Source organism: Anser anser (assembly GCF_964211835.1).
Source record: "Anser anser genome assembly, chromosome: 5".
NCBI classification, from domain to species: Eukaryota; Metazoa; Chordata; class Aves; order Anseriformes; family Anatidae; genus Anser; species Anser anser.
Genome location: NC_139725.1, coordinates 29118832 through 29146644, shown reverse-complemented (window position 1 = coordinate 29146644; position 27813 = coordinate 29118832). Strand labels below are relative to the sequence as shown.

General features: G+C 37.5%; 1 protein-coding gene across 6 annotated transcripts in view; it reads right to left on the bottom strand.

The window, feature by feature from the left end:
- The window catches only part of RAD51B (RAD51 paralog B), a 382679-nt gene that overhangs the window by 343730 nt on the left and 11136 nt on the right, over positions 1–27813 (bottom strand). For all 6 annotated transcript variants that reach the window (XR_014584707.1, XR_014584708.1, XM_083836785.1 and 3 more), the window contains exons 5-7: positions 25283–25419; positions 20420–20539; positions 19193–19376 (exon numbers count right to left, since the gene is read on the bottom strand). Coding sequence is in view for 4 of the 6 variants with exons in the window: in XM_083836785.1 (XP_083692911.1) it covers positions 19193–19376; positions 20420–20539; positions 25283–25419 (441 nt within the window). In the remaining 2 variants the exon portion in view is untranslated. The remainder of the gene's footprint in view (positions 1–19192; positions 19377–20419; positions 20540–25282; positions 25420–27813) is intronic.

The following is a 27813-nucleotide window of genomic DNA, read 5'->3' as shown; positions in this document are numbered from 1 at the left end:
CAATGCTGTAAAGTTTGCTGGTGGATTCCTTTTGGCTCTGTTAATCTCTTTTTCCATCACATTCTATTAAACAGGACTCATGGAAATTCACCACCTTTTTTTTTCTCCAGCCCCTCAACACTCATCAAAAGGTAAGATTTTGGGGCCAGAATTACTACCACATGCATTATTAACTGCAGACCATGGGAGCAGTTTTGCTGGCATGTTGGGGGGGGTGGGAGGGAAGGCAGCAAATCAGTTTCTAATACTCACTCTGCTGTAAATGCAGCCATGTGGGAAGCAAACGAAACAAGGCTGGGGCCACAGATCTATAACCTCGCTCTGCAAACACAGCTCCGCTCGCCTGCAACAATGCACAAAACAAACGGAAAAGGCCTCTCCTCTAATGTGAGCATTGCTCTTTCCAAAACAGCTCCCTCTCCAGCTCCGCTGGCATATAGGGAGGAATAACGCACAATCCTCTAAAATCAGAACAGCCACTCCATCACTATCACTACAGCGAACCACAAACACCCAAAGTGTTTTCCAGCAGAATCCAAACCCAGAGTGGACGAGAGTCTGTATTCAAATGCCATCCATGTTTCAGCATTCCTTTGAACATGAATTTTTAGTTCAAGCTTATACGTGGTTATCAAGTAACAAGGAGAATTCATCCAGACTAATAAAACATAAAATGGTGCCTCCCACTTATTGGTTCCAAAATAAACACCACAACCAGCATGTGTGATTAAATCAAACTTCATATCCAAACTAAACACTGTTTCATGCACACAATGCAGGGTTTAAAATACCACAAATATTCTGAAGGGGTCACAGGGTACACACAGGCAAACATAAAACCAATTTACAGCAGGAAATTTGGCAAAGAGGTATGAAAGGGGTCGAGGAATTGCTATTTTGGAGGCAAACTAGTACAGTATGGCACGCACCTGGTTCTCCTTCAACACTGATTGTCACTGTATGTGAAAACGTACACTGCTAGGAAGAGGTTCTGCACAGACCTCAAGAGCAAATTGCCCTGATGTACTTCAATGTCTGTTTGTAAAAGCACCACACTATGAATATTCAAGTGTTCAGTGTGAGCTGACAACAACCCTTTCCCCTATCAGCTGTGTTTTGGATTTCACGCTCACTGCCAGAGGGCTCACAGCTGGGAATTACATACAGGTCATGTGAAAAACTATTTCTTTATATACTTCTGTTCTCAGGTCTTATTCAGCAATAGAGTAAAATTTCAGACCAGTTTCCAGCTGTCTCATCTTTAACTGAGCTGAGCATGCAAAGGTGAGCTGTGATGCAACTAAAAAGAATCATCAACGCCACGCCAGTTCCCCCTTACCAGCATTCCCCCAAACTGCACACCACTTGCCTAAAGCACTTCCCTTTCTTCCATTTCCAGGCTCTTGCATAGTCCCACCAAACTGGCCTAAGCCTAATAGGTAAAAGCAGTTGCAGATCTAGGTCTGGTTTCACAGGATGCTCTGGCAGTATCTATCCTCCCTGGCCTGCACAACTTGAGTACTCTCCAGCCAATCTTTTCATGATTTTGCCAACATGACTCAAGTTTGATTTATAGGAAATTATCTTTCACTTAGAGTTCTGAACTTTTGAGCATTACAACCTAACGGTTTCCAATCATAAGGGCTGGAAAGAATGGAGAACAATAGTGTTCATGTATCCAGGGAGAAAACAATCAACATTGTCACTTCAGTATCCGAGCTCCCCATTTCTGCCAAGCAACAGGCCAAAAGCCAACATGAACTTTGTGAAACAGAGTTCTTTCCCCTTTCAGGTGATGAAAAGGCACCACCTTGCGGTTGCTGCTCTGGGAGAAAGGCTTCGCCAACTGCCAGAAAAAGATCTAGTACAGCCAATTCCCAGTTGTGTCAATAGAAATTTCAAAAGGTTCGTATAACCAAAAAAAAAGTCACAAATATCAGAGCACATTTCAGCTATCAAAGCATTCTGCCTAACAGAAGTGAATAGCTGAAGTTTTAGTATATTTAGTCTCAAAGCGAATATTGAAGTTCTTTTAAAACAAAACCAGCTATGCAAAAGCCTAAAGTAGGAAATTTGCAAAAGCCTAAAGTAGGGAATTTTGCTTATAACATGCAGCAATAAAATTCTCCATTATTGCACCTATATTTGTTATTGTATCTTTTTCCATAAGCAATAGCAAACAGTCATAGTCAAAAGCGAATTCAAAGAGACACTGTGCAAACACACAGCCCACCACCTTTGTGCAAAATAAAATACACAAAGCTGTTATAGGATGGTTCATTGGAAGTTAGAATAAGAATATTGTACTTACTTCAGTTAGCGAGCAAACAATATTTGCCACAAATAGAATCCTTCATCCACAGACCTTTTCATTAAAGCTTCTTTTTCCTTTGCAAGTTAAACTTGGGCCAGGGGAGGTACCAGGCAACACAGCTAAGAAAATAATCCAAATGACTTCTAGTTCAGTGTCTGGCTACTAGAAAATATGTCCTCTTATCAAAATGCTGTAACCACATTCTAAGGTTAATGCAATATAAAATAAGTAACAGTGTACTGATGGAATACAAAATAACAGAATACATTTCAGAAAATGTATATAGCCAGTATTCAGAAAGAACAGAAAGCAGAAAACGCCTGCAATTCCTCTTTTAAAAGTTAGTCAACTCCTTAATACATCATCTCCATACTCCACCAACACTGCCAGTGTTTTTGCAATTTATATAAAATGAACAACCAATAAAACCCACAAGAATATAAAATCTGTTTGCAATTCTTGAAAATGTTTCTTTAGTTAATAGCTTTATGTAAATGCTATTTTTTCAATGTCTAAAATGAAGAAAAACTGAACTGCAATGACTTATAGCACAGGGAATTAATTCTGTCTTCAAGTTGTGATGACTCAAAGTCAGTTCTTGTGGTTTCAGTGTAATTAAGGATCCTTGCTGAAATGATTTGCTTATAAATCATCTACCTGCCATACTTACATTTCATTATATTCATACAGAAAATAAGTCTTGGAAGAATTAGCACATTTAAGTTTAGTTTTTAACCCATACAGCTGAAAAACACATCTGTTGTCCAATTAGTACATTTTAATGAGAGCGACAAAAACCACTGCCTGATGTTCAGTAGCAATACTCTGCAGACTGGCTCAAACAACGCTGCCTTTTTCTTTTAAACCTTCTCAGTCCTTTATTCCCCCCTCACAGCAGAGTTCACTGCACTGTTCCAACAAAATGTTTGTGCATCAGCACTGTAAATGGAAGGAACCAAATAGGATAGGATAGGATTAGTCTTCAAGGTCTCAAAAGACTGGATAAATAGTTGAGGGGAAAAAAACGGGGAAGTAGGTGGGTTCAATTCAAGAATGGGTAACCACAAGCTGCTACAAGAATAACCATAAAATAAATAAAGACCAGTTAGAAATGCAGGTGTGCTTTACAAAAAACGTGAGGGACTGCAGTGGAATACAAGCAAACAAGTCAAGGTGCAAGGATATTGCATTCAGGTGAAAAATTATTCAAGGAAAAAGAAAAGATCACTTTCCACCTGGGTCAGTTCTCCAATTCGCTATACAGCTGCACAAGCGCTTCTGTGAGAAGCGAAAAGGTAACATAAGGTGTGAGAAAAAGTGTGTGTGTGTGTGTACATGCACTTACAAATATATAAATAAACAGCATTGTCAAAGAGTTTAAGGTGAAATTTTACCTTCAATCACAAATACAAAATATTAGCAAGCCTAAGTTTGATGAGTACAGCCTGAATGTCAGCCACCCACATTTTCATTCCAACTGACCAAGACCTCATGGCTGTGTTTGCTTCAGAAAACATAAAATTCAAAAAATTCAACAGTGACTAAATAGGCACCGTAAATTTACTACATATTCAGACTGCTGTTGTAAAGAATGTGACGACCAGCTCTTCAGCCTTCAACAGATGAGACAAAAGATACAACAAAGGGGAGTAGGGAAAACAGAAGACTAGCAAGAAAGTAACACAGAGGGGTAATAACTAAACTATACTGCCACTTCATTCACCCTTTCCAAGGCCAACTCAGCTCTGATATTGAAAATAGTTTTAATATTTTAACATACAATAAACGTTAGATTTTAAGGTGGATTCTTAGTACCTTTATACTGGGCAAGAAGAGAAAGGAACAAACCAATGAAAGAAGAAATAACTGCCCCCAAAACCAGACTCGGTTTGGAAATCTTTCTCTAACTGCTCCTGAGGTACATAGTGAAGCAAAGGAAAAAGAAAATCTTTATGAGTAAGACAGATGTTCTCAGCTGCTTCACACAACAAGTGAAACACCAAGGATACATTACAACCATGGTGATGACTGCAAAGAACTCAAGAGAGGTTTGCACAGTGTCAGTTTTCACTTCCAATTACTTTAAAATTTGATGCAGGAAGGGGGAGGAGTGTTAGCACTCTGCTCTCATTTTAGTAGCATCAAAATAAACTACTAGCTGTCCACTCCACAGAACATTTTGCTTCCCCATGTTTAGCAAAAAAATGTTGTCTTTATTCTTCCGTTAAAATTTCTACGTGTCTTCTCTGAGACAGTGGATCCCAAAGGGAAAAACCATTAATGCTAAATGATCAGCTTATCAGTACTGCGCACCTTACTGGATCACTTGTGCGCAAAGGGATGCAAATGGCCACAGGCATTTGGTGCCTTACAGCATATCGTATATTTCAAAACTGCAATTTAAACATAAAAAATTTTCAGGTAAGCGACACTATTAGAGAAACTAGGTAAGCCTAATACCTCTGCTCATCAATAACTCTACAGACTCTAATCCCAATTACACAAAATTCACAGGGAGAGATACTTTACTATATTGGACCAACTGGCAGGCAGGATTTCCCTTCAGGTTTCTAGTGAAGGGCTCTCCCCCTCCTGACTGTATCAATTGAATTAATAAGAGACCCAACACCACCCCCTACCAATCTTTCTTCACTTTATCTTTACCTCATGTCAATGACAACAACTCTAAAATAAGAAGCAGACTTACTGAAGCTGAGTAAAAAAGTGGTGGTAATTAAAATATTCTGAGGTCCTAGACTGTGCCAGTACCCAAATTATTGTAAACTTCAGCACTGATAAAAACATAACGTGATTCCATCTACAGTTTCTGAAAGAATCACATGACAGTAATTGAGTTAATGTGTACTTTTAGAGCTCAGGAATATGTCCTATTTGATAACTTATCACTTCATACCCCAACATCACGAACTATGCATCTTTGCCTGGTAAGAAAAAGTTTACTTTTTCTCCTCATATACAGCTAAGCTTATAGATGAAAAAGCTGACAAGTTAGCAATAGAAAAGAGATGGGAATGGAAAACCAAATCTAAACCATATTTTGCCTAAAAAATGCCACTGACTTTTATATGACATCTTAAAAGTCAGGTATTCAACTACTAGAAAGAAAACTGTTTGCTATGCCAAGACAGTCAGTGCTGTTTATCTTTTGCAGAGCAACTGGAGTAATATGACTGATTGTTCTTAATTACCCAGCATTTCTTCAGACTTTCTCAATATTAGAGGAACAACAAAAATACCAAAGTTAAATTCAACAGAATCACTAAGAGTGTCTGTATGACATGTACATGCTTCAGGTCTGGCTAAAAGTTTGTGTTTTCTGCTCAAAACTCCAGAAAGCTCTACAACTTGACTTGGGCCAGGTTCATGTTTTTAAGCAGTACTTAGCATTCCTTCAGGCTGCATTAACTCCAAACTAGTGACATTTACAGAGATTGTATTCCAGAAACAACAAATTAAGTTTTGTAAATGGTATCGCTATATAAACTTTCCTTTCCTGGCTGTTTGCAGATCTACCTTGTTCAGCATCTCCCTGAATTTGGAAGGCCCTATGAAATAAGCAGCAGTTAAGTCATCACACCAAAAACTCATGACTTATTCACCAGGATGCAAACCTTACCTCTAGCATCCAGAGGAAGGACTCAATTGCAGTGACCAAGAAGAAACATTACAGTCTTCTGCACAAATCGTCCTTGAGAGGAGAAATAAATCACTATTATTGCTAGTCAATTACTCCTTCAGAAGGAAGTGCAAATCCAGGTTCAAACTGTATTAAAAATATCACTGTTTGCCTAGGGGCAAATTAGGGCACCTGAATTAAAAACAAGTATTAAAAGCCTTTCAAACTAACCCCACTGAGGAACACCCCAACATCAGAAAAACAAGACATCACAGCAACTGAACTACGAGCCTAGTAACAGACTGGTCTACCCTCACTCTAGAGTAATGTCTGGTAACAGCTGGCTCGGCATGAAAATGACCAACTTCAGATTTTGGAACTAAATGGAAACATAATCCCTTATTTCAACAGCCACTGTATCAAAACGGTGAGAGGCTCAATACATTAGTGGCCCAGTCAGAGTTAAGTGACTGGACTGAATGCAGATGGGACAGTCAAGTATTCAAAATGCAATTTATTTCCTAGCACAGTGTTTTATAAGACAAAGATTTCATCCCATCCTTTCAGCATAAAAAAATACTATTCTAGCACACAGAGCCTTATAAGTATACGTAAATATTACTTTACTATTTAGAAATTTCACGTTTATGTTAAAAGATTTTATCTGGCACCAAAAAATGGGAGAGAAAGCAGGTATGAACCAGGAGTTATAAGCTGCGGCCTTGGGAGTTTGACAGTATTGAAATTTTTTTAAAGTGCATATGCACAAGGATACCAAGACCTCACGAATATTTCCAGAAACTTTGCCTATCCAATTATTAGGAAACTATACTGATGCAGCAATAATTTTAAGTTACTACCCTGCAGCTGTTCAGTATCATGCACAAAGTAGTCTCACAGTTGACATGGATGCTTCTCTCCATACAGATAGGTATTTTCACTACAAATAGTATTCATCTTCAGCCACATTCTAATGGAGGGAGTAAACAAAAAACAACAAATCTACACATGCTATCCACAGACATTTATTTCAAAACAGACCATCAGATCAAATCAGCAACTATAATTTTCACAGAAATGTTCTTAAAAATAGAACTACAGAAGTACAGAACTACAACAACTATGTGCAGAATTTTTAATGAGCTTAAACAAGCCACCACTACTTCAAACAACTGTTGCAACCAATGCCATTAAGACAAAAGAACTAACAGAGAAAAATGCCACAGGCCAAGTAAGTTAAATCAAGATCACTGAATTTCACCTAGAACTGAACTTACAGTCTTGGACAATTTAGTAAGTTCTCTATAAAGTTTCCTCTTACCAGCAGACAAAAAACAGGAGCTGGAGATAACTACATTTTACAGACTTGTATAACAACAGCTGCAAAAACTTGGCTAATGATTTAGCCATAACATGCTGACAGATGGATATGAAACTATTAATGATGAAGGAATGCAAGCATGTTATGAACTGTACCAGCTATTTTATGGATTGTTATACATTTCATTCTGAATTTTAGCATAGGAAGAAATACTGTGGTTTGAAAATCTACTATTCAGCATAGTTTCTGACCTCAGCTATAATTCATTATGCATGGTTATATTACAACTCCAAATATACCTTATTATGATGCATTTTAAAGCCAGAACATGCAGACTAAAACCAGGACACTGACCTAATGATGAAAAAAGCCTTAAGCAACGTAAGTATAGGCTGTGTGCAGCCAGGGATTTGCTCACTTTTAGTCAAAGTACAAAGCATTGCAATAATGGTATGCAACAAAATCCTTCCTAGAACTGTAAAAAGCCTAAAAGGATGCTTCAAGCACCTAACGCTCTTTCATTTCTTTTTCCCAGTAATCCCTGGGTTAGCATTTTTACTCATTCTTACCCTTTTTACTGAAGATGCAGCTTTACATTCAAAATCTGCACTGCTGCCAGAACCCACACATTCCTGCCCCTCCTTTCTGCCTACATTAGTGCCTGTTCAGCTGCACAATTGCCCACTACATTTTTTTCCTAGGTTACTTTTCAGCTGAATTACATCCTTGTTCTGGCTCATCAGCAAGTATGAACCAGTTGCAAACTCTATACTGAACTGAATTACAAGGCAGGTAGGAACGGGGAAAAAAACAACATTATTGTTCTGTTTTCGCTATTTAGCCTCTGAAAGTGGTTGACCACCTCTTGATTTTGGACTACTCAAACTTTCTGCAATGCAAGCTCGGTTAACCTGCTACCCATGTGCCACTTGTGATGTTCACAGACAATATATTCTGCTTGCAGATTTTATCTGGTGGCTTTCTTTCCTTAGGGCAACTTCAGAATGGGTTGCAGGTTAGGCAGCAGCTTCACCACATCATCAGATCCTCTCTTCTGTGTATCCCTTTACCTAATGAAAAAGGAGGCCTGACAGTCAGCACTGCTGCCAACACCAAAACCAGTATCTCTAGCCAGTAACAAAACCCTTTACTATTGACAGCTTGCTCCTTGAAAACATGACGAAGAGGAGCAGGCTTCACAAACTACTTCAGCAGCATCTGCCTGCTTCTAGTTGCCTCATCTTTAGGGACCTCACAAAAGCAAAGGAGGGTATATCTGTTCCAATACACAGCATACTAGTTCTGTGCATACATTCTAGATGCACTAAGGCCTTCTCAGAAACTTTGTACTAGCTACCGATGTTTGCCCAGGCATGACTGTTTCCATCACAACATCAGGAAGGGCCATGACAGAGCTCTTCCATGCAACCAAATAAAGTTATATAATCCCGACACAAACCAGCCTTAGCTTGTGTGTATAACCCCTAGGAAACCCTATGACAGTGCATATTTAGAAGATTTTTGGTTAAAATTTTCCCCACAAACAATTTTTGGCAAATTGATGTTAATTAGTCAGTTCCGTTCCGAACAAGGTCTTCACTATTGAGCTAGAAAATTACATGGAAAAGAACATATCATTAAAAGAACTGAACAGGCTCCTGTACTGTTCCCAGAATTTCCTAAAGACACGCGGGAACAGTTCTTAGATGTCATCCCAGAACTCCTCTAGACAGACTTGAGGTTTGTTAGAATAAGGCGCTGTTTCAGGAAATCAGAGAATATAACAGAAGGCAGGGACCGAATTTTAAAAGCCACATCAGTACAGCTAGCTTACTTTTCACTGCATGTTCTCTCGCAAACACCGTAAGAAAAAAAAAACATGCACGTGATGATGCACAAATTCAAGACTGAAAGAGAACCAGACACATTGCACTACATAAAACTTCTGATTATCTGCTAGTAGCTTGCTGGTATTGTTCATAGGCTATGCAGAGAAATAACTAGTTTGGCATTTCCAGCCGTCAAATTGTCAGCATCTGAAGCTGGTCTGTTTTAATTAACAACCTTGAGAAATAAAGCACTTGCAGCACCAAGTGCCTGCACCCATAAGCAAGCCCCCATTTTCCTTAGGGAGATCTTTATGAAGCTTTAAAAACCATCTAGGCAGTAAGTAGCTTTAAAGCTATCTTCCTCTACAAGAAGAGTTGCATGAAAAAAGTAGCATTCAGTTCATTTATTAGAGGTGATTTTGCTAACCAGCACATCATGGGAAACATAATTCTGGAGTCTGCCAAGAATCCAGTCGAGACCTCTGCTATCACTGAAGAGCAAAGCACTCTCTGCCTCAGGTTAGAAGTATGAGATATGATAAATACAAAAGTATGGAAAATACTGTCATCTAAAGACAAAAATTTGCATTCTGGGTGGCTAACACAGCTCATCCAAATCAGAGTATCAAAAAGGTCAGCAAAGTATCAAGGGAAGGAGGGAGAGAAGAAGAGGACTCGTCCTACTGTAATTCGTATTTAGTGTCACCAACAAAAAAAACAAATATTTCATTCCACTCATTCAGGTTATTCACTCCTTTCTAATCAAAACTCTGCAGATGGACTTCTCAGCCTTGTTTAATAAAACCCTCCAATTTTATTTACCTAAAATATTACAACAGAAGTACTATACTTTCAAATAAAATACAGATATGCATTTTAGCGAGAACCAGCATGAGAGTTTTGATGAGGTTACTAAAATCAGATTCTCACTGGAATCCGTATTTACAACAAGACTCCCTCAGTTTGATTACAACGCACTTTTGCTAAATCGATTAAAATATTTATTGAAGTTGCATATATTTGTGGATTTATTCACCCCAGTTTTTATTTAAACATCATTTCAACAGTGAGCATCGATACAAAACATCGATGTTCTCAATAGAGAAGATGAAGTCTTCCTGTAGAAGAATCATTAATGAGTTACTCAGGAGACCCTAAGCTATAGCTCATAGATTCCATTTCCACCACAAAACAGAAAATTGAAACCAAGAACAAAATCCACTACTCTTCTAATGCACAAGAGCCTCAACAACAGAACAGAAAGTGTAGGCTGAAAAGCCTGTCCCATTAACCTGGATGCTCCTGTTTTCAAGGCAGCACAGGATCACATAATGTCTAACTGTGATTGTTTGGTCTGGTTGTCCACTACCATCCAAATCTTCACTATATGGAAGGAGAGGAAATTCTGCAGTCTCTGAAAAAGACAGCATCTCTAGTTAACAGCAGCAAGCAGACTGCATCATGAAGCTTCCCTATCATACTTCATGAAAAAGCAGCCCAGCAGCACGCCCGGTTCCACAGAAATGTAATATTCTCAAAGCTGTCCTGTAGACTCAAAGAGGAAAACAACACAGTTATCTAATACCGTGTGCAAACAAATACGATTTTAACTTTTGGTCTCCAGGCACATTTGTAAATTTAACAGTCATATGCATTGCTCTGTCTTTGTTTCCTCTCATCCCCATCCCTTTTCACCTCAGGGTCTGGTACAATTTTATTTAGGAGCAACAATTGCGGAGGAAGTCCTGTTTATTCTCAGGAGCCCTGGGGCTGAGTAACCATAAAGCAAACAAACTCTAGGATATCTGGAAACCAAACCACTAATTAATCTATACTGAGCTCATATAGGTAAGGTTTTTCCAACAACTTGTAATCCAGTCAACTGTTCTTTGTACTACTATCCTACCCGGAGACTAGAATCCCTTTCTTTTACACATCATGCACATACAGAAATACTCCTATAGAATATATGGTTTACATAAAACCAAAAGGACAACAGGAAGGAGGCACAGGGCAACATGCAAAAAGAATGGACTACTCAAAAGCATAAGTACTTCTCTGCAGAGTCATATAGGTTCTGGTAATTTTTCCACATAGTGAAAACAGTACATCTTGGCAAATCCTAAGCTCCCCATAAAAGGCATAAAAGCCATTCAGTACAATTACTTTCATTTTCTACAGGACAGAGTATCAACATGACAGGCCAGACACATTACAATGAAGTATTTTTTACTTTAGTAATAGACCATCTCATAGGCGTACATTACTTGAAAACTAGATAAATGTAACCTAGACCATTCCGTTACAGATCAGATACAAAGGTTATTGGAAAACTGCACACAGCTGTTCGCAGTGTTTAACAGTCTCTTACTGAACAGCATGGGATAGTCTGCTTCAAGTCTGCTTCTAGTCGCACAAACAAGCTGCAACAGAAAGATTATTTTCCTTGCAAAAATAGAAGAAGAAAAGAGACTGCAAGAACACTATAATATAAGATCAGAATTCAAAACCATCTTGACAAATCAGAAAAGCAGTCAGGAAAAATAACACAGATTTGAGAGGAGCAACTACAGAAGTACCAAATCAGCAGATGTAGGTCCAGGTTAATGGATCATGTATGGTAAGAAAAGGACATCGGGCTGTTGCAAATAGAGCAAACAGTGCACTATGATGCATAAAAAAACAGATGTCCTGCAAGGCATGAAAAGAAATCCTTCTCCATTGCTAAGCACTGTCAGAGATTCACCTGGAATACGACTTCTGATTTTGGGCACCTCACTCTCAAGATAATGTAAACCAGCTGAAGGAAATCCAGAAAAGCATAATGAGAACAAGGGTTAGAAGACATAAGACTGATAATTTATTTCCGTCAAGTTTTTCAGAAATTCAAAGTCAAGACAGGCATCAGGGAAAATATCTGTCCTCCTTTGACAAGCATTGCCGATGATCATATAGCAGACCAAAACCAAATCTGGGAATAAAGCCTCATTCCTCTCAGCTCCCTTCCTTAATACATACCGGTGCCTTCCTTCTACATGATTTCATATGTAGAATTGTAAAGAATCATTGCTTTTGGCAAAGTCACTTATAACGTAAAATGGAAAAAGCAATGTAGGGAGTACTTTAAAAGAAAAAGAAAATTTAATTCCAGTATTGTATATTTTTAAACTACCTCCTTTTCTATACTTTGCCACCACGTGAAAACAGGAAATACTGCTCTACCATTTCTCATTCTTTTTCCTCAGCAGTATTAAACATTTTATGAGTGTAGACAGTCCAAAAGGAACACTGTGTCGGGCCATAAACTGCAGAAATGTATGTTCTCCAGACACGCATTAAAAAGTACACAGATGGCAGCAGTACTGAAGATAGTTATAATTACATTTTAAATAGTCATTTAAAACCAAAACAAAGGTGTGCCTTCTGAGAATAATTTTTAACAGCCTCACCAGAAACCAAAGCCTTCTACATTTTGTCACTGCAACAGCACTTTACAGTTGGCCTAACTCCCTTTTATCAAAACTATTTGTTGCTCGGTACCATGGAGTGCAGTATTTAAACGAACTGTCTGCCAACAGCAAAAAGTGAGCTCACCAAGCTTTAGTTAGGGCAAAGAAAGAACTCTAGTCTGTAATCCCCCTTTAAGCATTTTGTTTTCCTAGTTAAACAATAGCACAAATTAAAATCCATTCCAAACCACACTTTACAAACATCAGGGATCATCATATGTGAAATTCTGACACTTATATTTTAAGCAGGCTTTTGCAAGAAAACAAAGGGCAATACTAGAATATTTAGTAAAAGAACAAAGCTACAGACTTAATTCCAGACATGAAAATGCTGCTAGGTATAACATGGAAAGAAACCTTAACATAAAATGATTTATTTCACAAACTATTCATTACTCCGACTGAGGAAGCACAATGAATAAGGTTAGGTATATATTGTCTTCTGGTGGAAAGATAAGTTTGAAACCGATGCTAAATAAATTCTTATAAATGATACAGCTAGCAGAAACAACTTTCTAATGCCACTCAGCTCATTACTTAAGGAAGATGAACACCAACTTCAGTTTTGGAACAAGGGGAGTAAAATATCTTAACAAGAACAACAAGAATTGTTCTTCCTTAGAAGAAAGTTATTTTTGGAAGTAAATCTCCCTGGTTTAGAAAACAAACCACTGTTTTCCATAGGTTACAATAAAGTTAGGGCTACTCAATGTTTCTGTAATTCATACAAGATAATGAAAGCCAGCAAATTCTGCAGCATCTACACAATTCTAAGCATTTATGTTTCTACAGATAACTTGCAAAATACTATCAGCATAAAGCATTTTTCATCCTCTTGAGTTCATGGAAGGCCAGCTCAGTTTCTCCAAGTAGCTGATGAATTATTTAATAAAATTCTGTAATTTCAGCGGCACTGTTCTGAGTCTTCTTATCAAAGTCACAAACTTTTTTTACTTTTGTGCTGCTCCCTAGAGAAATATCCAGGTTTCATGAGAGGAAAAAAAAGGCACCAAGGCCTTTTTAGAAAATTTATTTTTCCATTTATACAGAAATAAAAGATAAAATAAAAATGGGGAAAAAAAAACAGCCCCATACTGAAAAGAGGATTTTATTATCAGGTAAACCTCAACCTTTTGCAGCATGCAGATGGTGGACTAGCTAGCAATGCAGTGACCAGCAGTTAAGCATAATTGTGAAAAAATACAAAGATTTTTCCGTTAGCAGTTGGGAATTATTCAGGTTCACACATACACACAAACAGAAATTATGCTTGAAGTTGAGCATCAAGGCACTTTACATGCACAGCAGCAGCTCAACAGAAAAGGATCCATACTTTCAACTGAAATCTTACCAGTGGAAACTGTTTGAACCACATCTGGCCTAAATATGGCTAGTAAAATTCTGGCAACTCAGTTCCAGAAAGTTTTCCTCCTGATAAGGTTAGCTCCTCATTAAAGAAACACATGTTTCGATGTGGTGTAACACTTAAAATATTTCCTTTTAGAAAGCTTCAAAATGGAACCGGTGCTCTAAGCTTCCAAAGGAGAGAAAAATTTTTCTTATTATAGGTTTAAACAACTTGCAAAGATAATTCAATTACTATTTCTATAACACTGGCAGGATGATATGGAAAATAGTTTTTAGGTTTTTGTTTTTATACTTTGCTACAGAAAAAACAAAGTTTGTATTTCACCAGATTATGGTCCAGCTACAGACAAATGAAACTGGCAGTCTAATGTATCTCCATAGTTTTGGAGAAATCAGCATACAGCGTTGTTACATACTGTAACAACAAATCAATTCTGTAATATGTAGAAAGTTTAGAAATATTTTATTACCAGTTCAACAGTAATTGGCATTACAGTTTTCTTCAGAAATCTTCCGTTCTGTGTTTTTTTTTTTTTTTTTAATCTCCATAAACTAGTATTTTCAGATATCAGAACAGTGATAAAGGTACAGAGGAGCTGACAAGCAGCAACCACAAAGTAAAAGAGAACCAAGGATGATGCCCAATGGAAATACTTGCATGTAAAGAAAGAAAATTACTAGTTTTAATGTTCTTTCTTTACCAACAGAAGCATTCTAAACCTTAAGAAACTTCACTCCAGGAAGCTGAAATGATACAATTAAACACGCTTAACCAAAGACAGCAGAAAGGCACTGCATATGTCAAGCAGTTTGTGCATTTAAATTGATTTTGATAAGAAAAACTCACACAACCTAAAAAACAAACATACATGTCACTAAACATTTGACTTTCCAAAGCAAATTAAAACCTTGGGTATAAAGTTTACAGAGCAGAATGCATAAACAAGCAGGAAGCACTGAAATGACAAATGTGAGAACTGAGAATGTGAAAAGAAATTGACAACAACAGCTTTACGTGCTGTCATATTATTAAAATCGATAAAGGGATTTTTTTTGTAGTTTTTAAACTAAAGCATGTCACAAAGGGAAAAAAATATTACCTGTGGAAATTATGGGCTTCTTGACTACTGTTAGCTTAGCACAGCAATTAAAAGCATCACAGAATAGTCAAAGTTTGTCTTTTATTTGCACTATAAAATCACAGATGAGCTTAGGAGAGGCTTCTATTAGGAGAGTTTTCTATTTCATATTGTCAAAAACAGCATAAAAAAGGAAAGATAGATACTATGATACATTTGCTGCTAGAAACAATAGCCAGGATGTTTATCATAAATAAAGTTTCTCTTCACAAATCTAAGGTCACAACCCAGACAAAAGTACGAAGGACAGCCAGTGTTGTAATTTGATTAGCCTCCTGGATTTACAAAGCAAGTTCCACCTTCAGTCTCAATTCGATATTTAAAAGAACGGTTAAAGCAGTTTGGTTTTGCAAGTGGCACTTTTAGAGTGCTTTTCCACAGAGATGTCTAGCCAGCTTCAAACATTTTATCAACTACTAACAACTAGAAGACCAGATTCTATAAATACCAATTTTTATACACTGAACAGTTAAATCTCCACAACAATTCTAGTCATATTGGTATTCAGTTTTTAGCTCTTTACTGAAATGGATTCAGCAACACTTCTCTTTCAACCAGAATGAACACTGAACTACTTTTACTGAATAGCACTTACTAATAATAAATAGCTTCCTATGAATATGAAAGAAGAGGAGAAAGACTATCCAAAATGTATTTTGCTTTCTATTCCTTTTAAGAATACTAAGGGTCTCTGGAAAATAGACAAGAAACATACAGGACTGAGGAGTGCTGCTTAAATATGTAATCTGGTAGACAGTATCAATAGACTTTATAACAGAGAACATTCAGATTCTAAACACTCACAAGTACAGCTTGTTCTAAAACAAACAGATGTTTCATGCAGGTTTACATCTTCACTGAATTTCAAAACTACGGGGCTTTTTGTTTGACTTACAGTCAAACTGTCTTTCTCAGTTTCTAAGAATCATTTTGGGGCTGACTGGCTCATTTCAACCAAACCCAAAAGAAAAGTACTTCTTCATCACAGCTGTATGCAAGGAAGGGTGAAAAGGGACACTGCCACATAATTCCCATGGTGGAAAAAGCTTCCGTAGCCATTCAGTCAGCAGTACAGCTGCCAGGTGTCCTGTCAGCAATCGTCTGGAAGTGATCAAAACCTTGTGTTGCCTCTTGCCCTGGCATCACTTAAAGAACCTGGGATGGAACCAGGTTTACTGCCAAGTTAGGATGAAGTATGGATCAAAAGGGGAAATCAGGCATCATATATCTCATTTCTCAAGAAACAACCTGTGTTGCTGATACATTAAAAAGATTCAAAAACCATTAAGTCAAGCAAAAATTTATGATCACAAGTTTCATTTTGTTTCATTCAGCAGCTAAAATGGTGACATTCAGTGAATACGTTTAACATTTTTTATCATCTCAAAAGGTGGATTAGAGTTTCAATTACTACACACAATTTTATTTTTTTTTTTTACAGCGGAGATGGGAAGTCCTACTTTCCAATGGACATCTATATATTGCTCAAGAACACAGTATGTGTGCTTTCTGAAAGGTAACGAGCTTAACTTTAGCACCTCACAACCAAACAGCTGTTATTCCCATTTCACAAAGCAAAAGCAAAGGTGCAGAGAGATTACTGAGTGATGACCATCAGTTTGGAGGCAGCTGAGATCTGTTTCCCCCCCCCTCCCTGAATACTTCATACCATATAGAGCTCCTTGGGTTTGAAACATAGCTCCTTTTGAATTCTGTAGAAGCTATGAACGTTAGTCACTTTTGCAAGCCCAACTCAATATCCAGACAACATGAACACACAATTATTCATAGCTAGGTAGTTTACAATGCCAGGAGAAAGAACAACATTAAACTTACTTGAACTCCAGCATAACATAGTAGTAGAGGTTTTCCCAAATTTAATCCTATTTGAATACATTTCCTTTTTAGGGAATGGGGGGAAGCCCCTTTAAAAATACTTAGTGACAAGAATCTACTTAAGTTTAGTAACTTATTCCAATTATAAATTACTCCATTAAGAACACACCCCTTATTTGAAGTCTGAACTTGCTTAATTCAGGCTCCAACCGCAGAACTGTACTATACCTTTGTCAGCTGAAAAGAAGGATGCTTTTCTGTCAAATGCTTCTTCTTCAAGTAGGCACATATTGATGAATGAAAAAAATCCTTAACATTTCCTTAGCTAAGCTAAACAAAATAAGCATCTTAGTCTTAGTCATTGAAATTCCTGTCCCCTACTCCCATTCATTTTCAAGCGTAGCCTCCAGAGCCTAATTCCAATTCCCTGGTTCACCTGCTCAGTTTTTCACCAGCTAAAAAGGTTTACTTCCAGTTCAAGCCCTATCAGTCATTAACCCCACATCTTTTTCAAAGTCTCCAAATAAGGCCCCCTATTTGTTGTCCAATTCCATATTTAGTTGCACTAGCCCTGCCATGAAACATATATTTTCAGTGTCCAGTTTATTAATGATCTAAATCACTTTGCAACCTTACTAATGTTTTAATCCCAAGTATGTAGAAGATTACAGATACAAAAGGAAGAACATCTGAAAAAACTTCCAACACAGTTATTTACAATAAGAACTTCAGATACTCTCTAACCTCAAATACCAGAGGTTAACGCAAGGTATGCAATAGCAGACTTATCTCTATGTATGTATCAACACTTGCAGATGCATAACACACAGCTGCTGGATTTTGCTCCTTACACATACACAAAATTACCTAGGGATCTGTGCTCGTGGGAACCCCAATCTCTAGCCAAGGCCTTTCTAGAATATTGCGCAGATCTTTAAAAATTTTATTTAAAGGTAAGTCACCTCATGGACAAATTCAAAAAGACAGTTGTGGCCAGGAGCACATATTCTTGGCCAAAATTTCAAAAACTCCTTACCAAAGAGGTAATGAGAAAAACATAATGAGAAACAAGAAAACAAGCAGCACACCAGCCATCACAAATGCCTTAAGCAAACACATTAGCTTTAACATAATGGAAACCTTTAAACATTCAACCTTTGTTTTCTTCTTATGTAGGATGAAATAGAATCATAATTGCATACTACTTAATACTGTCCAACTCTAAAACCTCTGTAAATAGCAGTCTCTGTCTGTAAGCAGAAGAGCAGCCTGAGCTGTCAGAGGCTCCAATCCAGCTCAACTTCACCACTTTAATGAAGACAGAAGGTGAAGAGGGCAGGGGTGTCTAAAGTAGAAGAAAATCGAGAGAACAGTATCTTCCCATAAAACCCATCTCCTTTTTCAAAGGATCACATCATATTTTCCTAAAATACAGAAGTGTACATTCTTACTCACACAATTCTTTCCTGACTTTTTTAGGCACTACAAATGTTACTGGGTGCACTAACTAGGACACTATCTTTTGTACCAGAACTTTAAAGGCATACATGCAGGGTTTAATTTTCCCCATAAAGGATCTTTATAAATTACCTGGCAGAAGGAAATCTATTCCTGTTCAGCTAAGTCAGTTAGTTCAACATCTCCAGCGTGTACGTTTCAGGTATGATAGCCACCATGACCTCAGAAGCAAGATCTGACCAGTTTGACTGGAGTTCTTGCCACAGTTTCTTTCGCTTGAGTGATTAGTACTGTACTCATACTATGAAATATTTCCTACAGCTGAGTCTCAATGATATCTTCTGACACCCCATCATTGATCACAACATGAAGGAAACCCCCCATTCACCCACATTCATGGAGCTTACATCTTCTAATGCACTTTTTAATCAGTTTCACTCGGTCCCTGCACTTCTTCTGTTGTATTTTATGGGCAAAATAAAACATGATATTTAAGAAACCTGAACAACAAAGCACTGAAAAACAGCTGGAAAGACAATCCTGTAAATCCTCATTTGAAGTCCAGAATAAATATGAAGAAAAAACACCATAAAAAACACCAAGTGGAACAGTTACTTTTTCCTATTCTCCAACTGTTTTCCAGATGACACCTGCTTGAATATTTCTGATCAGTTTTTTTTTTTTTTTACCTGTTTTTTCATCTTCTAGTCATTTTCATTCTTCTTGGATTTTCTTACTTGATTCTGTAAAGCAGAAATTTAAGAAAGGAAGAAGAACTTACTGGTATTGAGAACTCCTCTGCCAAATACTTCAATAGCGATGCTCCTCTAGCCAAAAAGTTACTTCTCTCTGCCAGATTGCCTTGGAGTTGTGTGTCAAACTCCTTTCTGACAACTGAAGCAACAGAGTCAATTATTATGAGTTTAACCTTCTTTGAAATAATTTCTTCTTCCAAAGACTTAATCCTAAAAAAAGCAAAAACCAAGAAGTCACTTATAACTATTTATACAACTGTTTTATAATCCTGAAATTGTTTAAATAAAAGGTTTACCTCAATAAGCTGAAAGTCAGCCCCTCTTTCTCCCTTATAGCCCACCCCCACTAATACCTGAATGCATTAAAGAGAACTGGAAAGTAATCTCAGGCTCCAACAGGCCACACAACCCAAGGCAGACCCCTCCAGAAGAAAGGTTTGGAAGACTAGTTAGCAACATTGCACTGCGCAAACCCTGAATGGCACAGACAGCAAATTAAGCAGACATTGAGACTGTGCCTTTGCTTACAGTAGCAGCATCCTACTGTCAACATCAAAATCCTTAGTGTCTATATACGCAGGAAGTCAGAGCTCCTTCCATACAGCTCCAAAGATGGTATGCCAAACCTATCATATCAATAATACGCTAATAGCTGCTCTTCTCTGACAAAGCTGCAGTAGATAAAAAGTTTTAGAAGAATTCTTCCACTAATTTAAAATATACAAGAAGATGTATATTTTAGATGTAGATTTTGTGTGTTCACAAATTAACATAAAGTACAACATATCAATATTGTCAATAACAGCTTCAGGCTGATGACTCTGAAACAATTCTTCCCTCCCACTGCTGGAGGGGTCCCAGTCTTCCTGGAAGCAAAGAGCACTCTGGAGGAGCAATATCTCCTTTCTGTTTCATGACATATATAACTCTTACACTATGGTCTCTCCGCAAACCAAGACAAGACCTGTCACACAAATACTCCCCTTTGAAGGCTTATAGTGATCAGATTATAGAGAAATTGTCTACCCCAAACCATAACACATCAAGTAGATTAGTCAAGAACTATTAAGTGAAAAAAAGCAATGCCAGTCTTACTGTAGAAATTCTACTTCGTTGGGAACCATGCTGTTACCAACATAAAAATCTTCAAAGAAATGAATTACTCTTCATAAAACTTTGATATAAAATATTATAGACAATCTAGCTGAATTATGTTTTTGTTTTTTCTCCTTTTAAGTTCTGGGAAAGAATACCTCTTCAGTACACTGTCACAGGTCAGCTCTCGATACAGATGAATGCTACGGGTCATGCAAAACAGCTTTTCATCGGAGTCAAAATAAGCAGGAAATCTGTTTCCTGCTATCTCAACCAACCTATCAAAAAAAAAACAAAAGACATTACAATGAAAAAGGAATAATGTGGGGTAATAACACATCAAATATTCACAGAACAAACAAAGCAAACCTCTGAATGATAAGTAGATACCATATAATAATAGAAGTCTTTTTCAAAGGAGAAGCACACTTTAGTAGTCAGACTGAAATACTGGAAGTCAGAACATTTAGATTGTATTCCCAGTGATGCTAGCCAGTGCCAATGGTAGGCTTGGGAAAGACATAATATGCCCATACACAAAAAGACAGCACATCTCCAGCAAAAGAAAACTGGAAAGTTTACAGTACTGAATGTTCTTCAGTTACAGTACTTAAAGTTCTTTCAATTTTGCATAAGATGTTCATGTCAACTGCTAAGTATTCTATCACTTTAATTATTTATATATAAGTATTAGTTTCATTTAAACAAATGTACTCTCCAAACCAAACCATCTCCCCCTCCACCTTTACCTTGCACTGAAATCAGAAATCAGTTCCTGTATCAACACAGAAATTCAACAAGATGATAACAAACAGAAGACCCATTACAAGATCCAGCCAGCATGGAAGTCAGACTGCAGAGAACCCCAATTCACCAGCAAACACTTACGCAAGCAGTACATATATGGCAGGTATACCTGCCAAAGTAAAAATCTTTTCACAGAATCTATCTTTAAAAACAAGAACAAGGTCATCTGGATTAGAGACTTCTACGCTGAAGCCATTCTCATTGTGCTGGTTACCACTTTGATACAAGAGCTTATAAAATCTTAAGAAAATGTACTTTCAGAACATAGCAAAAAATATCGGCATTGTGTCACAAAGCAACTGAGGCTGCCTGTTCCAGCTGCCAGGCAGCTACAACAGAATCACAGAATGATTCGAGTTGGAAGATACCTTGAGGATCACCCAGTTCCAGCCCCCCTGCCATGGGCAGGAACACCTCCCACTAGACCAGGTTGCCCAAAGCCCATCCAGCCTGGCCTTGTGGCCACAACATCCATCCATTCAGATAGCCCAGGTACAACTAACATATGATAAAATGATGCAACTAAACAGTTTAAATGGCAGCTTCACTGACAGATTTAATGTGTGATTTCATGACTAAATATTTTCCATTACCTTTTTAGTAAATTCATGACCCTTCAAAACGCTGAATTACAATTATTAAGCATACAACTGTTTACTACCATGGTTGACTAAGGAAGTGTATCAGACAACTGGTGATAACACAAAAGAAGTCAGAAGTCGAACATTTATCATTTGTTATCAAATACTTTTATTTTCAGAAACTATGCTTTAAAAAGAAAAAACTCACATCAATGTAAAATTAAACAGTTTACTGATGAAAGGTAAACACTTTAAATTGACCCATATACATAAAATCAAGGACAAAGGCATACATTTTAGAAATGCTGAATGCCTCATAATTCTCCTGAAGTCAGTGGAAAGAAGTTCTGTGCCTGTGAACACAAGGCAGTTTTATCTAGGTCCTTAAAAATGAGTCCAATAATTTAATTTTAGAAACTCATAGTTACAATCTGAGCACTGTACATTTCCCTCTCCCACCCCCGTGGAGATTTTATTTTTGAGAACAGACATGGAAAGTACTTAATTGTCTCTATTTTAAGCATCCATATCCCCCGGCTCATGTGCTTGAGAAGAACGACATCTGGTGGATAATACCTGGACACACAACTTACCGGTTAGCTTGATGCTGTTTATTTGAGCCCCTTTCATTAAAACCCAGAACGTTAAAAGCCGTTTTAAGAAAACTCTTAAATCATTTTTCTTTAGCTTTAACATTCAAGCATACTGTTGTATTTTCATCTAGCTATTCTGAATAAGCAGTTCCGACGCAATAGCCTCAATCTCATCCATTCAATACATTACTTACTACATCAAAGCTTGTCCTGAGCAACTTCCACGGACAGGATCTTGTCTTTACATTTGCACAGTTAATTAATAGGCATACATATGACAAAGAAGACCATTACACAAATTGACTTCAAATGACACACCACAATCTTACTAATATCACAGTATTATTTATACAGTACATGCAGGTTCTGAGTTAAGATCTAAATCCCATTTGTCATAAACCCAAAAACTGCACAGAACATGTTCTCTGCAATCAAAGCAGAGGCCCATAGGGTGGAAATCCCTCACTGTTCTCAGCATTAGTTCACAGAAATTTGCATCTCATGTTTTTCCACAAGCAATAAATATAGCTAGACCATAAACAGAATGCATTATTTTCAGAATTTCTAAACAAGTTTGGTATGTTTTCAGTTAATTGGCTAGCTAGAGTTTAACTGAATTCCTAACAAAACTGACAACAACAATTTTAATTTCAAGAATTAGTATGGCCATTCCACCTACTTGTCCCAGCATCCACATTCTGAAAATGAATGGTGGACACCGTCTGCACTGTTACAGCTTTTTATTCCACAGCAGAAAAACTATATATATAAATTACAGAAAACAGCAGCATATCTTAGAAGACCAGCCTCAATTCTGGTCACTTTTTTCAGCATTGCTATTAGATTGAGCTAAGCTGTCATGACAGAGAATAAGTAATAGCCTACGTAAGTTTGTGGAAGCAGAAAGCTCCCTGCCCTGAACTAAGACCTTCCAGGCAGAATGACCAGGAAAAAAAAAAGTGCCTTTTAGCATGACATAAAACTAGTCAATTTTATACAGTATCTTTCTAGAAACAGCAAGGCATTACAACCAGTACAACAGCTACAACTTAGCGACTCTCAGCCCTAAAAAGCACCAGACATATCAACATTCTTCCTGGTCTTTCTGATGAAGACTTTTGAGTTTTACACAAAAACATTGTCAGATAAATGTCTCCATTGAGTCCTTTAAAATAAGTTTCTGGGAAGTGAATATTTGCCCTCTTACCTGAAGTGTTTAGGACAACCTTCTCCAATAACTGACTGACCTCATGGTCAAAAAGTTTCTCCGTATATAAGCAGCAAACAGCAGCATAAGCAAAGTCCCATGAACCTGTACACACCTCTGCCCAACAAACTGCCAGGAGCCCACTTGCAACCCCTGGAAACAAGTTAGTGATACACATAAGCACTTGTCACGCTGGGGTCAGGACATCACTCCCCAGAACAGACTACAAAGCCCACCCAAACGGCACTGAGCAACCTGTGAAGACCAGGGCATGCTCCTCCATTAAATATAACCTTAAGGCACCATCAACACAAAATTACAACACATTTGAAGTATAAAATACAGCTTGCCTACTGAAGTTACACTGAGCCATCATTTGGGGCTGAGCAATGTAATTTAATAAATATTTTCATCCTTTGTGATAATGTACTTTTTACTATGTTTCCTTTCATCTTGCTCTATTTTCAACAGCTTCATTTCCACGTTCACCTCTTCTCCTTTTCTTCAGCATTCATTTCTAAGCAGCAAGTCTTAACTCACCCATTAGGTCCCACCCTTTTCTGCTATCTACATTCCAATTACCTAGAATCAAAAATAAGCTGTATCCAAGAAGGGGACATCATTTGCTTTTTGCAAAGCCATTGCTTGAAGCTTTTTTCCTTCTCTTTTTCTATTACACTTCCAGTTCAAACTAATTCAAACTTTTGTGAAATTAACTTGACAAAAGTAGGGTTAGAAGCCCTGCCTTCTCATCCACGATGGATTAAACAAAGCATTTAAACATCCATGACATTTATATGATTAAACAACGTAAATACATGTGTTTAGATACTCCAGATTCAAGCCACAAGCATAACTACTATGTCACTTTAAATCTCTAGATATCTTTTCTGCCCGTTTTTCTACGCAAACAAGGGTGAGACTATTATACTTCTTGTCATCCTCCTCCAGACCCCCCTAATAACTTGAGAACTCACTAATTCTGTAGAACGGTAACAGAGGAATAGACATCTCAAAAACATGAAATTCCTTTGTGGTTCAGGACAGTTGGTAGCTAAGCAAATTAGTGCTACCTCTAATGAAACACTACAGAATGATTTCAACAGTTAAGCAGTTAACAAGGCAACAGTGGTAACCTACATGCACATACATCCTTAACTCTCAACCAGATGCAGGATGTGTCTCCTGTCCATTCTGCAATTGGAAAATATGATCACTACAGAGCTGAGCAATTTCTGTTGTGTGAGTAAAGCAGGAGATGTTAGAAAAAACATAGACATTAGAGAGGGAAGGGAATATTGTACTGCATGGCTTGCTGTGCACGTAGGGGAGAAGTGAACTTACTGCAGAAGGAAATGAGAAGTACAGAGGAAGGGCAGGAGGCCCCACGCAGCAGAAGTAGGACAGAAATCTGAAGGAAAACAGCCTATGTTAGTCCTACTGTTCACTGAAAAACCTCCATGTTCCTTGCACACAAAATGCTGCACCTTTACATCCTCAAAACCTTCTTCCTTACTTCACAAACTAAACTGCAAAGAAAAATTTCAATATAGGACTGTTATGACCATTTTTAAATTAGATAGCGTTACCCATCTTGCTATAATATCACAACTGGAACACACAACATCATGCAAGCTAGGAAGGTGAGCAAACCATTCGATTCGGTGAATTTCATCATCTGGAAATAACTGCATATAACAGATGAATACTTAATAGCTGCCATAGGTATTTATGTTATAATTGCTTGATTATTGCTCAGAAAATAATTGAAGGCTCCAAGATAAAATGCAGCACAGAAGTTGAAAGTGTGAATGTCAGAATTTTGCATCTTACCTTTCCGCGCTGAATGCAGACTCTGTGTCAATGTATACCACAGCCCCATCCAGCCCTCCCATGCTTACAGGTAGCGTAGCCAGCACACTCATCAGAATACAAAACTGAGTTTTGCCACAACCTGGTGGGCTTGTTATCTATAACAAAAAAAGATTAGTAACATGAGCAAGAGATGTCACACTCGTTTCACACTAATTCTACTTTTAACTGAGGCCCATCAGCCAGAATGCCTCAACTTCTGCTCCTCTAGTTACCAAAGCAGACAGCCACAAAGAGATAGAATATGAAGCCCACGAAGAGCAACCTGCAGTTACTTTTGGATCTGTGCCTTGCAGTCTAACTCATCACCACTGAAGAATAAATAGTTGTTCTTCAGATGCAGCATTATGCTTATACTTTCTTTTCTATCTTCCTCTTTCTACTTTGCTACATCTCATATTTGATGTCCCCTTTTCTTCCCCTCCTCTTACTCCCCAACAGAGCCACAGCCAGTTACCATCCATCTCCTCCTCCATGCTACCTTCTAAAATAGAGCAGAATTAAAAGATTCCCTGTTGACATTCACATGACATCAAACGACCTTTAAAGCTGCAAATGAAGTCAAAAGCTATTGAGTTCACAGACGTAAGTCATTGCTCAGGAATTATCATTACCTTGGTTACAATCAGGTCTCACCTGGAAATCACAAGGATGATAGTTTAAATCCTGTGAAGTCTGAATGTGCAATATGAACCACATGTATACAGCAGACAGACTTCATCCTCCCCAGAGACTACCCTCATGCTACAATGTAATAGGAAGTAAGTTTTAGCTTGGCATACTATGTGAAATTTACTTTCTAAGCAGCATGTGTTTCATCAGTGGTGTTAATTCCCTATCACCATATTTTAACATGAACACCATTTACTGATTCAGATCAGCACACCAATTTTAAGCTTTCACCTGTGCTTACTAAAAGCTTACTGCAGTTAAGCAGTATTCAAAAAGAACATACTCAATTTGTGTGAAATGCTTCCAGTATGATTTTGATCCAAGACCAAAACCACAAGGATCAAAAGAACACATTGCTTGATGAGATCCCCAGTTTCTGAGAGCAAGACTTTTTTTGTGCTAGAGATGGCACTAGGCTGTTCTTTATCCACAGCAGATTTTAGAGATGGCAAAGGCCCTGTGTTCAGATTATCATGTGTTCATTAGTACTACAGAGGTTTTAAATAGAGTATCAAACTGCCACTGCTTCTGGGAAGGGAGATGATGATGTTTTTAATAATAAGATAGCTGAAAAAGACAGCTAATAGAAAGTTGAAGTGAATTTAGGCACTAAAAACGGAGACTGTTCTCATTCCAACCCCAGTAGGGACTAAATAATAATGCAACATAAACATAGACCTGTCCAGGGAAATTAAACTACAAAATCAAGCATACCCCCTTCAAAATACATAGCACTGCCATAACATTTTTTTGTTCTGTTTGGGGTTTTTTTTTTTGGAGGTTGTGTTTTAGTTTAAAAAAAGAAACATTCTTATAACTGACACAGGTAAAATCAAATTGATTTTTGAGCCAAAGTGCACAATGGTTTTTAACTGCAAACACTGTTGCACCTCAATATACAATAACATTGCTATGGTTGCACTTCAGACAGCAGCAGCATGACATGGAACAGGAAATTTACAGGGAAATACTGAGGGACTGCATTAGCTACTGTCATGTTCTTTAGTTAAAACCTCTGTAATCACTTTTGTCTTTAAACAAGGCCTGAAAACCAAGTCTTATCAGACAATCCACTTCAAGCTTCCACACAAGGAAAATATTAGATGACTTAAATGATTAGAAGCACACACTACATTTAGTGATTACAGATCAGGAATTAGTCATATTTATGCAATTATCCATCCTCCATCCATCATACTTAAGTTACAAAATGCTGTACCAACAATAGCTGTCACATTTTAACATAAACCCAAAGCATATATAAAATTTGAAGAAACAATACACGTTTCTTAGACTGTAATAGCCAAGGAGTCTCACCAGCTGCTTCTAATTAAAATTAGAAATGAATGAGAGAAGGGCATCAATCCAGTTGCTAAATTAAAATATTTGGACAACTGTGAGGAGAGCTCATAAAAACGTTTGTAGTTTGAGCCCTGCCTGGGAGGTGCCTTGGAATTTATTCAACATTGATTTCAATGGCTGATGCAGGAGTAAATTCAGCAGAGATGCTGTGTCTGAGAATTTATGCATCATATCAGAGAAAGACAGGGAATGTTGCTGTCTTAGCTAGTGTAAGAAAGCAATTCAGTGGAGGAAGAGAGAATTTCCCTTCCCCAAAACAACAATTTATTTTTTATCAGCATTCCTTTAAAGGGCATTTACATGGAATTTAAAATAATCCACAACAAACAATTTTAGCAAACTATCACATTTTATTATGGTTACCATTGTTTCAGTAAATGTTTTGATCAATACAATCTTAGTTCAAAAAAAAAAAACAAACCTTAAGTGCCTGTAATGCAATTTGAAATGAACGTCTG